Source organism: Motacilla alba, chromosome Z (genome assembly GCF_015832195.1).
Source record: "Motacilla alba alba isolate MOTALB_02 chromosome Z, Motacilla_alba_V1.0_pri, whole genome shotgun sequence".
Classification (NCBI taxonomy): Eukaryota; Metazoa; Chordata; class Aves; order Passeriformes; family Motacillidae; genus Motacilla; species Motacilla alba.
Window position 1 is genome coordinate 75062327 of NC_052046.1, and position 18273 is coordinate 75080599.

An 18273-nucleotide genomic window follows, 5' to 3' on the forward strand; every position below is an offset into this window, starting at 1 on the left:
AAGCCCAAGACTGTGTTTTGTGTTTAATTAACCAGGTTTAAGCTCATCAGTGAGTATTTCCACAGGGCTAGAACTTCTGATCCGAATCCCTTTTTGCTCTGTGTATGATTTCCTGCACTTCTTGAAGCTCATCCATCACTGTTCAAAACTTACAAACCACTGTCTACAAAGTCTCTCCCCTCCATATCCAACATGCTGGAAAACACAGAGGTAAACTTTAAACACACCACGCCACACTTCCTCAGCAACTGCTATGCCAGTGATGATTTTTTCAAACAAAATTGGGTATTCAAATGTGCTTGAAAACCTCTCCTAGATGTGCACTAACTTGTTGACAAAAGCCTTTAATAAAGGTCTCTCTGTATGCAAAGGTATTGGAACACACTGATTAACAAAAACTTGCACCATCCATTATTAAATATATTTTTTACTTGCTGCTGGAACTCTAAAGCAGCGTAGCCACAGCTTGGGGTCCTGCTGTGGCAGAAATCTTTATTTCTTTGTAATGTTTTGCTTTTTTTTTAGGATCTTAAAAGTACATTTAAAAGCTTCATCGAAATATTAGAGCAAAACCTGCTTCCCCCCACCAGTGAGGATTCCTTAATTTACGTGGTAACTCATGACTCTTCCTACTAATCTAAAATGGAATTTTTTTTTTCAGCTGGGAGAGGAGTGTTTGTCCAAAGAAGGCACAGAGGTGAAATGGATTTTTCTGTCATTCCTCCTGTCAAGCAGGTCTCCTTCATCCAGACCTGTGACACATAACAAACTGAAAACTACCTCACAACTCCCACTTCATGCTCTCTGACTCATCTGTATATGCTCACTGACCTGAATTCTTCTAGGAATTTTGAGTTCCTTGACAATGCAATGGAAGTTATTTCCCTTCTATTTCCCAATTCAGGACATTAATGAGGCTGACATCATTTGCTTAAAAGTCTTTCACCGTTCTGTATTCAGACAGCATTTCACTGGCATTAGGAAAAAACACTGAGGTTGAGTTTTTGTGAATATTTGGCTCAGTTTGTTGATCCCCATGACACACTATGAGCAGCAAGTGGAACTCAGTGTTGGGTAGCTGGAGCACAAGTGCTTTAAAAACAAGCACAGCAGAATCCAGGCTCCTGACCACAATGTTATCCCAAGAAATGTTATTTTATTTCTTCACAGAACTTCACCAAGGCGTTAGGTATTTCTTTTCCTTTTCCTTCAGATGCTCATACAGTCCCCAGAAATCCATTAGAGCAACCTTCAGCAGGCAAATGCCAATGCTAAGATTTAGTGCTTTTCCTTCCCAGTCTATAATGTACTTGATTTTAGGATGCAGCTGTTACAAATGTGACTGACTGCTGCTACATAAGCCTCCGCATAATTATATTTGTCCTCTGCTACAGAATTACTTCTACATAAAAGATGGATTTCACATTTTCTCCAGCTTAAAGAACATTCACCTCCTGTGTGATTGCACACAGGGCACTGTGACAGCGGTGACCCACGAGCTGACCACGAAATGCCATTTCCTTGGAATTCATTTTCTTCCTCAGAAGTTCCTCAAGATTTCTCCACCTATGCCAGCATATTAAAAAAACAATTTCTTTATTTTTTTTTTAAAGGGAGTCAAAGAAGATAAGCAGGCACACCACAGTGCAGGAGCACCACAGATCAGCACACCCCTTGGTGGATGAGCAGGGAAGATGCCACAGGAACTCTTTCCCCATCAGCTCTGTAAGCACACCAAGCCTTTTTGCTAACATTCAAGCACAACCTGGAGAGAAGGGCAACTTCAGGAAAGAAATCCATCCCAAAATTCAGAACACATGTATAGTTTCTAAATATTTTGGTGGACATCTGGGAAAGTGTTTAAGCAGTGCTTAAAGCTGGCACCTGCAGCTGGTGTTTTAAATGCAGCTGGTGATCTAAACTGATAATGCAGGGAGCCCTTCAAAACTGGGCTCCAAACTCTCAGAATCCCACACGAGATGTGAATGATCCACAAATGACATGACATATTTCTGAGTTTCCAGTCTGCAGCCAGGCTGGCTTTATTAAATCCTGCATACTTTTGGCACAGAGGAATACTGAGACAACTGGGAGAATATTTTGCAGGGGATCCACGACAGATAAAGCTGTTTTATTTAATAAGCCTCAATGATATTTTCAAAGCTAAGCCAGGTAGGACAGCAACGTTTTATACTCGTGCAAGACAGGATAAGAGAAGCTTTAACAGTGGCATCTTTCCATTTTCATTTGATTCCACCTGCACAAGCCTGTCACAAATCTTGAGTACTCATCTCAGCATGTCTAATACACCCAGGTGTTGGGACTGCTTGGGAGGTGACAAGGTCATGTCCACGTCTGTGTGGTTTTGCAGAAACTTGGCACAAACGGGGGTGCTCTAGCAACAGCTTCTGCCATGATCCTTCACTCCTACTTACCCCTGAGTCCAGCCAAGGCACTTTCCAGAAAGCCAGGATGTGCTAAACAGTTTTCCTTAAAGCTGATGACTAGATACAACAACTGACACAGACCTGCTGGGTCTGAAACAGACTGCCTGATCATTGCAACACAGAGCTCACACCTGCCTCCAGAGCCACAGAAAGAAAACATTATCTGCACACTGCTGGCAAACTGCAACAACGTCTGCAAAGCTAAGTTGATGTGGAGGATTTTGTGGACAGTTGGCTAGCTGAGAAGGGTCACACAGACATAATACCGTTGGTTAAGCAAGAAAGGGACAAGTATGGGAGTCAGCAGTCAGTATAAGGCAAGGGCACTGTGCCCTTGGTGCAGCAGCAGGATAAGGAGGAAGATCTTTGGTTAGAAATACGAAGAAAAGCAGAAAAGCTGTAACAGTATAACCACAAGAATGCTAAAATAGGTGCAGCTGGCCGATAAGTGACTAGCCAATAATGAGCTCGCCTTTTGCAATATGCATTAGTCTCATTAACACCAATATAAATAGGTGTGGCTATCAATTAAGTTTGGGATTTGCTGATCACTTATGTTAAGTGCCGCTTTTCTCCCGCCGACTCCAACAACTTGAAACAGCATTTTTTTTTTAAAGCTGCCCAGAAAAGCCCCACATTTTGGTTACACAACGAAACTGAGGCTGAGATACAACAGCTGATACCAACAAACTTTAATTTTTTTTTTCCCTAGGATCTACCAGGTTTTGTCAGCAGCACATGCTCATTCACATCACTGACAGTAATGTCTACACCAACATACTTCATAAAGGTTTTCCTGAAACACCACTCGAAGGAAATACTTGATTCTTTCACTTCTGATAAGGAAATCAAATGTAAGGTGTAATTTTTTTACAAAGACTGTAAAAAATTATTATGTGTTTACAAAGACTGTAAAAAATTATTAGTGTGTTTATCACTAGCGAGTTTTTCACTACAATCAGGAACACTGTCTGCTAAAACTTGCAAGAAGTGGGGCTTCGATATATAAGGCAACTTACCTTGGATTGTAAAGCATCTTTTCTAAATTAAATTCTTTGAGGTATGTAATTACTGCTGCCAGAGAGCAAATAACAGGCTTATCCAAGCTCAGTATTACAGACAGGTTTTGAGGACCTAAAAAGAATAATTTTTCTTGTTAAATGTTTATTTTCTGGTTAATCCACTGTGTAGAAAATCTGCTTTTCAATTTATTATAATAGAAATCTGTAATGTATATACAGTGCTGTATGACATCTATAAATCAACATAAAGCAAGGCTCCAAAATAACACTTATGGTTCCAAATAATGCAGACACATTGCAACACACGATGAAACAGAAAACATTTGACTCATGGGTTTTTCTTCATAAAAAAATCCACTAACTGTTGGCATAACAAACTTCTAAATATACAAACTAAGCATGGAATTCTGACATCTTCTTTTTTGTGCACAGTGCTCTACTACAGTGCCTGCTCCAGCTGCAACAACAGCAAAACTCACTCCACGATGCCACAGCACAAACTGGTATTTTTAAAAACCCCACACAGTTCAGGTTTATTCAGGGATGCTTTTAAAGCTGTTCTGAGGTAACACCTGCAAAAACTGTGGAAGTTGGTTAACAAGAATGTTGCTCCCATCTTCAAAGAGGGCAAGAAGGAGGACCCAGTGTCACTGTAGGACACAAAATGATGAAACGCTCACCGGTGCTCTCAAGGTGAAGAAAAAAGGGGAACATTTATTTTCTGACTCCAACATTTATAGTTTTCTGAAAGTGACAGTGTGTGCTCTTTGCAGGGCAGCCAGGATGAGAGGAGAGATGAGAATCTTGACTCTGTGTTCCAGGAGGCTGATTTATTATGTTATGATATATATTATATTAAAATGCTATATTAAAACTGTACTAGAAGAGCAGAGAGAAAGGATCCATCAGAAGGCTGGGCAGGAACAGAAAGGAATGAATAACAAAGGCTGTGACTGAGCAGAGTCTGAGCCAGCTGCATCCTTGATTGGCCATTAATTAGAAACACCTCCATGGACCAGCCCCAGGTGCACCTGCTGCACCCCACAGCAGCAGGGAGTTCTTGGTTACATTTCATTCCTGAGGCTGCTCAGCTTCTCAGGAGAAGAGAATCCTGGCAAAAGGATTGTCATAAACATGTCGTGGTGACAGCAGTGGACTGGAGGGTGGCAGTGCCACCTCCCCAATGACCCTGGACCAACCAACAGTCCATCAGATTCCTCCTCCTCCATAAAGGAATGCAAAACAATGAGTTATTTACAGAAAGTGTGTGAGAAAGTTCATTACAAGAATGTAAACATCTGAAGGTGATGTGGTGGTCTTCAGGGCAGTCAGGACTTGGTGAAGGTAAGGAGAGATCTTGACTCCATTTCAGAAGGCTGGTTTATTATATTATGATATATATTACATTAAAAAGACCACACTATAACTATACTACAAAGAACAGAGAGAAAGAATCATCAGAAGGCGAGACAGGAACAGAAAGGAATGAATAACAAAGTTCTGTGACTCCAGAGAGTCCCAGAGCTGCTGCCTCCTGGATTGGCCACCAAGCAGAAACATCCCACACTGACCAACCGAGGAAGCACCTGCTGCATCCCACAGCAGCAGATCACAAATTGTTCACACTTGAAGCTGAAGCCTTCTCAGCTTCTCAGGAGAAGAAAATCCTAGCAAAGGGATTTTCATAAAATATCATAACTACAAGAAGGCTTAGAAAATCTTAAAAATCAGGGCGACAGCCCAGGACACTCCCAGGAGCCAGCTCCATGCCTGGGAAGGTGATGGGACAGGCGGCTCTGCAGGTCATCACCAAGCATGCAGAAAGAAAAGCCATCAGGAGCGGCCAGCAGGGGCTGGGGACACTGTGTCCAGCAAGGGGACACTGTGTTTGAGAGAGCTGGGCAGAGAGAAACCCAGGGAGGTTCAGCAAGGGCAACTAGAGGTCCTTGGGAGGAATAACCCCAGGCACCAGAACAGATTGGGAGTGACCCAAAGGAGACCAGCTTTGTGGGGAAGGACCTAGGGGTGCTGGGGGATGGCAAGTTGACCATGAGCTGACAGTGTCCTGCGTACCAGGAGGGCCAGTAGGATCCTGGAATGCATCAGAAAGAGTCTGGCCAGGGACAGGTCAGGGAGGGGATCCTGCCCCTCTGCCCTGCCCAGGTGAGGCCACATGTGGAATGCCGTGTTCAGTTCTGGGCTCCAGATTCAAGAAAGACAAGGAGTTGCTGTAGACGGTCCAGCAGAGGCCATAAAGATGATTAAGAGGCTGGAGCATCTCTTATGAGGAGAGGCTGGGAGCTGAGCCTGTTTAGTCCAAAGAAGAGGAGGCTGAGAGGGAATCTCCTCTGTTATAGATATGTTTTATGGAAAATTATTTTTTTAGGATTTTTTTTTTTGAGAAGTTGAGAGGTTTCAGGAATAAAATGTAAATAATAACTATTTACTGTTGTGGAATGCAGCAGGTGGATCTGTGATTGGTTTTATGTAGTTGTTTTTAATTAATAACCAATCACAGTGCAGCTGTCTGGATTGTCTTAGTTAGTTATAAGATTTTATTATTATTATATTTTTTAAGCTTTTTGAGAGAATCTTTTCCTTTAATATAGTTTTAATGCAATATATATATCATTAAATAATAATATATCATAAAACAATAAGTCAAACCTTCTAAAACATAAAGTCAACATTCTCATCTCTTCCCTCATCCTAAAACCCCTGCAAACACCACCATACTCATCAATCCATACAAATACCTCAGAGGGGTGTCAAAGCATGGTGCCAGACCCTTTTCAGTGGTGCCCAGTGACAGGCTGAGGAGCAGTGGCCAGCAAATAAAGGCCAGCAGCAGGGATTCTGTGGGATTCTGTGAACCCGAGGAGCATTTCAGATGTTGAGTAATCCCCCTCAGCTGTTACGTACGTTTAAATTTAAATCTGACTAAACAAACACCTTCAAGCTATGAAAGAAAGAAATGGCAGCCCTGTTTCATTTCTGTTTGAATGACCCTTTTCCTCTGAGCTCAACGTGAGATCCCACTGTGCAGAAAATGAAGCAAAGGTGGCCAAAAGCCTGTGTGACTGTAAAGGCTAATGCTTCAAAGACATTTGGAATGAAAGATTTGTAATGCCAGGCACTTCTTTTGCATAAAAATCTGAATGAACATACCTGCAGTACCAGGCACCTCTTTTGCATAGAAGTCAGAAACCCTCTGGAAAGCATGGCTGTACTCAAAATTGAGGCTTTCCATCCTTTCTATCCTAATTCTGTCATCCTGTAACCTGCAGAGAAAACAACAAAAACGGACTTTCAGGTTTTCACACACCCTTCATGAAGGAGGTTACAAAGGTGCACTTTCTTTGATCTTTGCTTTGTTAGGAGCTGAATGGGTGAAGAATTAAGAGATGAGCTATTAAAGTAGGTTGAAAACATTTCCAAGCATGCTGTATTTTTTTAGATGTTTCTTCTAACACCTGTGAGAGTACAAATAAAGCAAACCCAAACAGCAGCAAGCACAGCCAAAAGAGAGACTGCAAGAGGTGGTGTAGCATACCTGCAAGGTAGATACAAACACATCTCCACCAATTACACAGCAACTATTTGCTTTGTCTCTTCTTAAAGACCTCTGATGATCAAACACTTAAGCTATTATCCTATCCCATTCTGTATCTAATGATCCTTTGGAAGATTTTGTTCCATGCTGTAGAACTAAGGGGCTGGATTTCTTTTAGCCTTACTGCAGTCTGGGCAGCCCAGGCTGGGTTATTACTGATAACCCCCTCCTGCCAGCAGTTTTATTACTCACATCAGCTCCTCCCAGTTTTAACAGCACCACCAAACACGAGATGCAGCATTTCCATACTGTTTTCCCTAACTGGTGGCTGGAATTCAGACGGGATGCTGCCTTATCACTGCTGTTGATAAGCACTGAAACAGATAACGCCGGTTTAAAAACCCCAAAGAAGAACTCGTGGTGGCCCTGCCTGCCTTGAGCAGAATTACACAGTGAGCACTGAGCCACGGGCCAGGAGAAAGCTCCAGTGAAGAGAAACACACAAAACCTACTTGGCCTCAGGGTTTCCACTCACTCTCACACCCCCACGGGATGTGAAGCAGCCAAGTGCTTGGAGAAGACTGGAACTGTGCCAATGAGAGGGACAGAGCAGGCATTACAGCATGGAAGTTAGTCAGGACCCTTCCAGCAGGGCTTTCCAGCTTCACAGGGAGAAACAGACAGATTTTCTGCCTTACATTCTCCATAGCCCCACCTGAAAGGACCAATACATCTCTGAGACCCAGCTCTCAAAAAGGGCAGGTAACTTCCACAACGTGTGTCCAGCTAACCAGACTTGGCCCAGCACACGCCCAGTGATCCTGTTCTGCCCTCAACTGACTGATCAAATTAAGTTTTCAATCTTTACACACTCTGGAGTCCCCTCTTCCCAAGCCTTCTCAGGATGAGCAAACATCCTTCAAGCAAAGGAAAACACCAACTCCAGTCAGCTGATTTCTTCCTGGCCTTTTCCCCCTTGTGTTGGACAATACTTTTTTCTGACCCACAGATGGGGCGACTGAGAGGCGTTTTAAAGACTTCTATTCCATCTTCAGTCTCAGGAGAAGGGTGAGACAACACAGATGTTGTAATTCACACCAGTCAGAAGCTGACTGTTCCCTAATTCCAGTACACTCTAAGAGTTTCTTGGCCTGCCAGCTTTAGCCACACCATGCTGTGGATGCTTTAAAGCCAATTATCTAAAATTACCCCTCATGGGTCCCACTGCAGTGCCCCTTTCACAGTTCTGTTTCTCCAAAGTATCCACTCTTATTTGCAAGGCCATCCTTCGAAACTTGTTTCCAGCTCCATGTCTCTCTCAGCAATGTCTGTCCCATTCCATGGCATTTCTAAGCCAGCATTTCTGGTCTCAAGGTTTGCACACTGTGTGGGCCTTCTGCCAGGCTTTGAGAACTCTCTACAAATCCATTCCCCACACTTCTCCCTCTCTCTTGGACAGAAAAAAAACTTCTTTGATGGTTTTGTTCATCATTTGCCGTGCACAGCGAAGTACACAAGGCACTATCACTAACACCGCCACTACCACAATCAATGCATATAAACCTATTTTGCAGAGCTCCTTCAGCCAAGGTGCAAAACTCCATCCTTCAAACAAGTCATCTAACCATGACCCATCATTTGTTTTAGTTTGATTTGTCAAGTCTCTCCGTTTCTGAAGTTGTTTGTGGACGGACGCTGAACGCTCAGAAAAGTTCATGCAACACAGTCCTTCAAAATCTCCACAAATCCATTTCCCAACCCATGCTCCATGCCCCACCAATCCTCTGGGCTCGGAGACAGCAGAGCTGTGGCTGGAGCTGAGCACGGCCATGAGATTGGCCAGCAGAAAAATCACCCCAGCAGTAGAAAAGTGAGGGCGTTGGAGCGACGCTCTGTGCACGAGCGCCTGTCCAGGATAATCCCTGAGCTGCAGGAGTCTGTCCAGAGAGAGGTGAGGCAGCTCTCAGCTCAGGGCTGCGCTCTGGGCACGGTGTTTGAAGGCTGGCCAGCAGGTATTGCATTGGTGTGGGAACCCAGCACATCCCTCTGGGTGCCCTGGATGGGCAGAGCCCCGGGCAGGGGGCTCTGAGACCCTGGCAGCAGCCAAAGACACACGTGGGGTTTGGATCTTAGCCCGTGGAGCAAATCACCAACTCTGTGTGGAGAATTACAAGCCACACACACAAGTTTAGATATTGTAGTAGAAGTAGTCAGGAAGTGAAAGGAAGGATTTCTGAGTGCTGTACAGGGGGGTCTGAATTTTGTCCATGGGGGTCAGGGGTTCTAAGATGGAGGGATTTGGGTGTGCCCTGTCCTCTTTCTTTCTCCTTCCCAGCCTCCATGTCTTTGGTGCTGTTGGCACTCACAGATTGGTTTAGAGTAGAAAGTCACCATTCAATATAGATAGCAGGCATTGGGGAAAAAGCATAAACATGTAACAGGTAATGTGTGATATAAAAGATGGCAGCAGCCCCTGGGAGGGCAGTGTGCCTCTGTCTGACCTGCTGAACGGGCCACAGCAGCTCAGGAGAAGAATCTTTAGATAACCAACAATGAACAACCTTGAGAACAGACAACAGAGGACTGCTGAGTCTTTCTTTGAAGGCACGGGTTGGAGGAGGGACTTTTCCATCTTTCAGGGTCACCCCAATCTGGGCACGAATCCCCACACATTGGCAATGAGCGAGCAGTGCTGAACCAAAGGCGCGTGTGCTCGCAGCGCCTGGCTGGAACGCTGTCAGTGTGCTTCTGCCGCGTGTGAGCGGGCAAAACACTCCCAGAGTGAGCTGTAACACTGAGATCTGCGTGTGCTGCCGGGGAGGAGAGCTGCTGGCACCTTCCCCTTGTCACAGCCACGCAGTGACAGTGATGCTGGAGACAAACAGCTCGGGGCACGCTCCCGGCAGTCCTGTTTGTGATTTGCACACAGAGCCCTGCTGGCGATAGGTAGGGACCTAAAAAAACCATCTTTATGCAAAGATTGTATTTTTAATTTCTGCCTCTTTATGTTTTCACAGCAATGACTACAGAAAAGCAAGGCTTAACAAGGTCTGCAGAGCTGATTCGTAGAATGAAAGTCAAAAAAGAAGGCTTTGAGGTGTATTTCACTGGATGGCTCATGCCACACCTGTTTGCTTTCTAGTGTTTAAACATTCATTGCTGTAATTTTCTTTAATCCATTTGTGATTTTCTTCCCTTTTACAACCAAATGTGTCCAACTCCTTAGCATAAACTCTGGAACATGATAGTTACAATCAGTATGTGTTCAGTGACTTCTGACAGTACTTGTGTTTGTTAACTCAATAAATGGGAAACATTCAAAATTACTCACTAAGTTATTAACTCAGTGATCTGCAAGGATCTTCAAATATTTTAGCATTTCTATTGTAGACACAGCAATATCAAATACATATATGACATTGTGACTGGAGAGTATGCACCTGATATTTCAAAGTAAAAAAAGTGCAAAGTTACAGATTCAATGCGTGAAAAAAACCCTAAATTTTTAACAAGATGCATGAAAACAAAGTTTGCTGCAGAAGGTTTTCATGTGTGTCCTTTGTGCAGCAAGATGATCACCAAAGGCCATTTTCCTGATTATAGGCAGGATGGAATGTCGATGCTTATTTTATCTCTCTTGTTTTGTCTCTCCAGCCACCAATGCCTGTTTAAATCAGAAGTCAATTCCCCATCAGCCTCTGTAAACATCACTCTTGTCAGCAGCTCCAAATGAGCTGCAGCTCAGCTCTTCCCAGCTCCCTGAAAACGAGCCCTGCTCTCAGTCCCTGAGCTCCTCAGGGATCAACTCACCAACCCCTCCAAGCTCCCTGAGCCCCCCTGCCCAGTCCTTCTGCACCCCTGGAGTGGACACAGAGTGAGCAGGGAGGGATGAACCCCCTGTGCCCCCCACCAGAACACCCTGCTCCTCCCAGCCCTGGCAGCTGGGGCAGAACTGCCTCTGCTCTCCAGATAAATTACAAAATCTACCCAAAATCTGCCCACCACCCACAGCCAAGGGTCTGAAACCAGTGTGTCCACGGACAGCTGGATAAAGGATGGGATCCTACAACACACACAGGCACGCCACACTGCAGTAATGCAATAAATAATGGAATAATGCAATGTTGTAATAAATAATGCAATGATGTAAAGTGTGGCGTGTGCGTCCTAACCTGCTCCTGTCACTGGAGGGACTGATTGATCTGTCACCCTGCTGGCAAAGTGAAAAAGGATCAACACTGCTGGGTTTAATTCCTGTATTTATCTGACAGTTCAATGCATCAACTTAAAATTCGTTGCTTAACAAGTGCTGTAGGAAAAATATTTAAAAGAGAGCTCTCAGTTTGACAGAGAGGTCTCTTAAGAAAAACATTTTTGAAAATGCTGGAAGCTGAAAGGAAACAACACAAATAAAACTAATTTACAGAAGCTGACTCAAGATACCTAAAAAATAATAAAATCTTTTATTAGGAATGAGCTTGCTTTCAGCACAAGAGCTAACTGCACTTTGCTGAATAAAGCAGGAATCACTTCACTGTTGCTCTACAATTCTCAATTAAAACAGGCATAAAGTGAATAAAGACTTGCTGCAGAACAGACACGTCCAAACTGAGTTTCCTTACAGCTCAGTAAGTCCTCCTGAGGAAAGCAAGTAACTGCAGAGTTTTACCTTTATCCTGCCATGCCCATTCTGCTTTAGTACATTCAAATGCAGGGGTGCACAGACCAGAATTTCCCTGCACAGCCCTGTATCTCACCACAAGGACACCAGTGATGCAGAATTTGGGAAGGTGTCTGCTCCTAAAATTTAGTACAACACTTTTTACTTCTGATGCTAAGCACAGATCTGCGAAGCATAAATCATTTATTTAGTTTTTCCTGTACAATTTATTCAGACTGCTCTTTTCTCTGCATCCCTCATAGTTTACTCTGCTGGGATGACCAATCTGCCACTGAAAAAATGCCAGCACTGCCCAGCAGGGCGAGGCAATGTGAATGCATTAGTCCTTCCAGATATCCAAGCACGCTGTGTCACCTTCCCTTATCACCACACCTGGCAGAAACTCCCTTTCCTTCACCTGTCACCACTGGGTTACCTTTGTTATCCAGCCTCTCCTAGCTCAGGGTGATGCCTTATCAAGGCTGAGCTGGAGCAGAGGCTGGGCAGAGTTACAGAATAAAGCAGGGATTTATTACAAGGATCTCCTCCCTGGATCCACCTTGGGCAGCACGAGAGCCCAGCTGTAGCTATATTTTATGAAAATCCTTTTGTCAGGATTTTCTTCTGCTGGGAAGCTGAGGAGCCTCAGGAATGAAATGTAACCAAGAACTCCCTGCTGCTGTGGGGTGCAGCAGGTGCATCCTTGATTGGTTCATAGGAGGTGTTTCTAATTAATGACCAATCAAGGAGGCTGGGTCAGACTCTCTGGGAGTCACAGCCTTTGTTATTCATTCCTTTCCATTCCTGTCCAGCCTTCTGATGCATCTTTCTCTCTGTTCTTCTAGTATAGTTTCAGCATGGTTTTTTTTAATATAATATATATCATAATACAATAAACCAGCCTTCTGAAACATGGAGTCAAGATTTCCTGTCTCTTCACCCTTGTCCTGGCTGCCCTGAGAAGACCACACCGAGCCAGGGCTGCACCAAAGATGACCCAAAATGGTCCCAAAATGAACCCAAGATGAACCAAATTGGTCCCAAAATGATCCCAAAATGAACCCAAGAGGAACCAAAATGGTCCCAAAATGAACCCAAGAGGAACCAAAATGGCCCCAAAATGAACCCAAGATGAACCAAAATGGTCCCAAAATGAACCCAAGATGAACCCAAAATGGTCCCAAAATGCACCCAAGAGGAACCAAAATGGCCCCAAAATGAACCCAAGAGGAACCAAAATGGTCCCAAAATGAACCCAAGATGAACCAAAATGGCCCCAAAATGAACCCAGGATGACCCAAAATGGTCCCAAAATGCACGGGCGCTCCCGGGGTCTCTCCCTTGGCTCAGCTCTGCTCCATTTGCACCTTGCAGTTCATTGTCCCGTTCCAGCTTTAGCCCAGGCACTCCCACCCTGCTTGTTTTCCTCTCTGCAGCCCACGCTGTTTGTGCTCCTGGGCTGAGCTTTGGATCAGTTGCTCCCCAGCTGGAGCAGGAGTTGTTTTGTCTCCCTGCTCTGTGCAGAGAGCTCAGCATCCCCTGATGTGAAGCTCAGACCCGCACACTAAAGCAACACAGGATCTGGAAAATATCAAAGCTGAAACCTGAGGCATCAAGGGGGCTCAGTTCTGAGTGTGCCTGTGGAAATGGAGAACAACCATCCTCCCTTTTTGGGTGAGCCTTGGCACAGAGCTGCAGCAGCTTCTCTGGCAAAGCCCCAGGGACATTTCCAAGCAGTTGTTCTTTTGGCACCGAGCACAAACATTTTTAGAAGCACAGCTTTTTCTGCAGGCAGAGTCAAGTGTTTCCCCACGTTAGCTCTGAGCAGCTTTCAGATGCCAGAGATGGAGACTGCTGTTGCAAAAAAAAAAAAAAAACCAGCAGCACAGTCACCTTTTCTGAATATCTGACACAAATGGCTGCTGTCCATGAAGACCAAACAGAAATCACCTCATGGTGTTATCAGTATCAACACAGCAGCCCACAGCACCTCCAACTTCCAAAACGCCCCATCCCAGACCCTCCTGAATGCCAGAAGCTGCTGCAAAGCCCAGAAGCAGCTCTGACACACTTTAATATACATACACACATATATGTGTATCTGCTTACTCACATCCAAATATATAAACACACACACAGAAGAACCTGAGGAAAACTCCTTGCTTGCCTTTTTCCATCTGAACTACCAACACTTCTCAACACATTTTCTGATTTTCTCAGGAAGAGCTACATCTGAAAAGAACTCCAAGCACACTGACAAGCCTGGAACCAAGGAATTCTAAGAAAACGTTCTTGTAGCTTAAGGAACTCAGAGGCAGGAGCTGCCAAAGAAATGGAGTAAGGAGGACAGAGAAAAAGCACAGGGCTGTGCAGGCTCTGCATGAGACTGCATCCCTTCTGTCAGGGCAGAACTAGGTAGCACAGGACAAAACACAGGCACAGCTGTATTCCAGCAGCTTCTGCACCCACACGTAGAAACCTTCTTCAGGCTTCCTCCATCCTCCCGTCTGAAGAACGGGATGAGACACATTGCACTCATGTCTTGGAAAGTAGAAAGGATCAAGAACCGCTAGGAAGCTATTTATTATTAGCACCAGGATGAGCAACAGTCAACACTGAAACCAGACAATCCCACCACGTCAGTTTAATTCCCCTCAATTGCAGAGGAGCTGGCTCTCTGTGGACAGGGAAGACGCAGATCCTGTACCTGCTTGATCTCAGGGAGGCTATTTCACAGCTCCACGCGTCCTCAGAGCTGATGTGCAGAGCGTGATTCACAGGGAAGTGCTCTTACAGAGCGGCACCAGGCAGGCTGGAGAGCAGCACTCGGGCCCCCCGGGAGCTGAGGTGAGTGTTCTGAGCTCAGCACCGCCCTGGGAGCACTCTGCTCCAGCAGCACTCACAAAGGCAGTCCCAGAGAGGACAACTCCAGCCCACTCAAACACGGCGTGAGGCTGAGGCCAGGGAAACCAACTCACACTGTGGCAGAGAAAGCCCTGAAATGTACCCATGTTCTCCACCACGTATGGCTGTGAACAAACACATTGTGGGAACCCAGGACTCTCCTCTGGGTGTCCTGGATGGCCCGAGCCCCAGGCAGGGGGCTCTGAGACCCTGGCAGCAGCCAAAGACACACGTGGGGTTTGGATCTTAGCCCGTGGAGCAAATTACTAACTCTGTGTGGAGAATTACAAGCCACACACACAAGTTCAGGTATTGCAGTAGAAGTAGTCACAAAGTCAAGGGAAGAGTTTTTGAGTGCTGTACAGGGGGGTCTGAATTTTGTACACGGGGGTCAGGGGTTCTAAGATGGAGGGATTTGGGTGTGCCCTGTCCTCCTCCTTTCTCCTTCCCAGCCTCCATGTCTTTGGTGATGTTGGCACTCACAGATTGGTTTAGAGTAGACAGTCACCATTCAATATAGATAGCAGGCACTGGGGAAAAAGCATAAACATGTAACAGGTAATGTGTGATATAAAAGATGGCAGCAGCCCCTGGGAGGGCAGTGTGCCTCTGACTGACCTGCTGAACAGGCTGCAGCAGCTCAGGAGAAGAATCTTTAGATAACCAACAATAAACAACCTTGAGAACGGACAACAGAGGACTGCTGAGTCTTTCTTGGAAGGCACGGGTTGGAGGAGAGGCTTTTCCACCTTTCGGGGTCACCCCAATCCAGGGGTGAGACCCCACACATATGGAGGGATAAATGAAGCCCTAATCTCTGATGCAGAAGTTCTTTCCATTCAACACCCCAAGCTTGTAGAGCTTGGCAGCTTTAACACGACTGATGACAATCAATGTAACACCCCTATCTCTAAAATCTCTTTCTAGCACGGTGCAAGGCTCAGTTCATCAAGTGGATCATCAAACCCTGTCCCATCACAGTGCCAGGGCAGCTCCTAGCCAGTGAGCAGCACTGCCTACAGGAACTGCAGTGCCTTGTGCAGCTGTCAGATCACACAGCTGATCAGAGCCAGCACAGCCCACACCCCCAGCAGTATTTCCTTTCCTTTACATACACAGATATACGTTTGTATATTTCAAATACAGACAGGAATACTCGGGTAAGGTCAGTGTTTGTTTTCTGGTGTGCTCAGCTGTCTGTTCATCATGACCCACCTCACATGGCTCTGTGTTCTTAGCTCAGATTGCTTTTATCCAAGACGTGGGGAGGCTGCCACTGAAAAGACATTTTGGGAGGTAAGCTGAACTTCTGCCTGCAGTTAAAAAGTGTTTTGCAGGAGCTGTACAGAGGGAGGATGCAGCTCACACTGGTCTGGTCTGATCAGGAGCCTGGCTCAATCTGCCCTGTGTTTGTCCCAGTGCTCCCTCCCCCTGCACCCTGACAGAGATGCCACAGGCAGCCTGGTAAGCCAAGTGTGTCCCCAAAATCAGCAGTTCCTCCAGTCAGGATTACGCCAACCAGAAAAAGTCTCTCTCCTTGCAGGGCATCAAAAAAATTAAACAAAACAAAAAAAAACCCATACCAAACCAAATCAAAACCAACAACCAATCAAAAAAACAAAACAACCACCAAATAAACACCCAAATAAAAAAACATACCAATCAAAATCAAAACCAACAACCACAAAAAAAAAAAAACAAAAAAACCAACCACAGACGAACAAACCAAGGCAACAAGAACACCAGAAACCAAAGCACAGGAAAGCTCTGCCCAGGATCTGCCACACTACACACACACAGATGAAATAATGGATGAAATAATGCTCTTTCTATTACACCCCATGATGCAAAAACAGCTGCTTCTGAACAAAAGTGGGAGTGAGGAAGGAGAGAGGACACAGCCAATCATTTGCTCACCACATCTTGGGATTATCCCTGTGGGTACATACAAGTATTTCCACCTATCTGGATCTGTACAGCAAGGATGAAAAATGCCCTGGTGACACGGGAATGAAACTCCACATTTCTGCTGTATGTCCTAAAACCAGGCATGGAAGGCTCTTCCCATCTCTCTTCCTTTCACCTCCCTGGCAGGCCATGAAATGTGAGCCCTACACTGTGCTTTTGGGATCATTTCCAAATTCCAAGCCCCTCTTCTGTCCTCGAGGATGGAGCATTTCATATCCCTGTGTCGCCCAAGTTTCTGCCGAGTGGTAAACAAAATGTTAATGATCTGTGTTCTTTCCCATCAGGTAGGGTCACATTCTACATTTTCTTTCAGCGTGGGCCTTAAACTTCACACAGCAACGTACAGCTGGACAAGCAAACAATAAAAAGGGAGTAATTACTCACTTAATTCAACACTATCTCTTACTGTTGTGCCTGGTCTCAACTGCTGTGCAGCTGCAGCTCTGCGTGTTCACATCACTGCACCTCCTGACTGCCACAGCACCCCTCTCTGATTCTCTGTTCTTCACATTACCACTGCTGCTGTGCTTTGTAGTTTAATATTAAAATCTGACTTTTGCTCACGCCCTTGCTGGTGATTTTTTGAGCAAGCTCGGGACACCACTTAATTCTATTTTGGTTTCTTTTTGAGTTATCAAGCCTTTCAGAAGGCTTTTTTACCAAAAGGGTAAAAAAAAAAAGTAAGTCTGCAACACCAGACAATAGGGTGGCAGACAGAAAAGTTGAGTTCTCTATTAAACATTATATAACTCAAGATTTTCACCACTTTACCTTGCATCACTTAGAAGAAAAAAAAAAAAAAGACTTTGAAGTGCTTAAAAGATATTACCAATAAATTAAATAATAAGAAGAGCATGACCAAAAGGTGGTAGAGTCTCAAAACTAATTCTTTCAAGGCTATTCTGTCATCTTTTACTTTGGTTCCTTTCTAGCATGGAGCTGATGGAGGAGAAAACATCTCACTCCAAGACATACCCAGCAGCAGAAGAAGCAGTCTAAATTCAGCTTGAACAAAGCCAAGCTCAATGCCTAATGATATTTCCCAACTATTTCAATTATCCCCACTTCCCTCATGCTGTGTGTGAGCACAAAAACCTCCCAGGCATTTTAATTTCAAAATATTTGAAACAGCACTGGCCCTCCCAACAGCTGAAGTTACGTGGGTCATACACATCCATATGCAAAACACACAGAGTGCTTTGTCCAAAAAAACAAAAGCATTTCCCAGGTGAGGCTGCTCAATCAAAAATCAGAAGCAGGCAGCTACACCACAACACGCTTCTGGGAAGAGTCTCAAATTCAAGTTAATTACTTTTTTACCTCAAAACAAAGCTGAAAGCTGCAGGAGGTATCAGCCACAGAAAATCCACAACGGTTAGAGAGACACCAGGAGCTGCTGGACAGGGGCCAGGGCAGGCACACAGAGGATTTGGGCTCTGAAGCAACTGAACACTGAGAGATGCCAGCCCCAGCTGGACACGCTCCTGTGCCCCTGCCTGGGCAGCTCCAGAGGAACCTTCCAGCCCCAGATATCCTGGGATTCTGTGATACAGGAGGAATCAGAATCACCCAGGTAAGTGGTAAAAAGATACTCTACAAGCACAGACTAAGAACATCAACAGGAAGCTGAATGGAAGGCACCACCAGCTTATGGAACATCGTTTCTAATGATTAGGTGAGAAGTAACTGAGATGGTGAGAGACAGGGCCCGTCCATGTT

At 45.0% G+C, this 18273-nt stretch overlaps 1 protein-coding gene across 3 annotated transcripts in view; it reads right to left on the reverse strand.

Moving 5' to 3' along the window:
* The window catches only part of MSH3 (mutS homolog 3), a 100495-nt gene that overhangs the window by 57365 nt on the left and 24857 nt on the right, over positions 1 to 18273 (reverse strand). For 2 of the 3 annotated variants that reach the window (XM_038125454.1, XM_038125457.1), the window contains exons 9-10: positions 6638 to 6750; positions 3467 to 3581 (exon numbers count right to left, since the gene is read on the reverse strand). The exons of the other annotated variant lie outside the window; for it this stretch is intronic. In XM_038125454.1, the coding sequence (XP_037981382.1) occupies positions 3467 to 3581; positions 6638 to 6750 (228 nt within the window). The remainder of the gene's footprint in view (positions 1 to 3466; positions 3582 to 6637; positions 6751 to 18273) is intronic. 3 annotated transcript variants of the gene reach the window in all.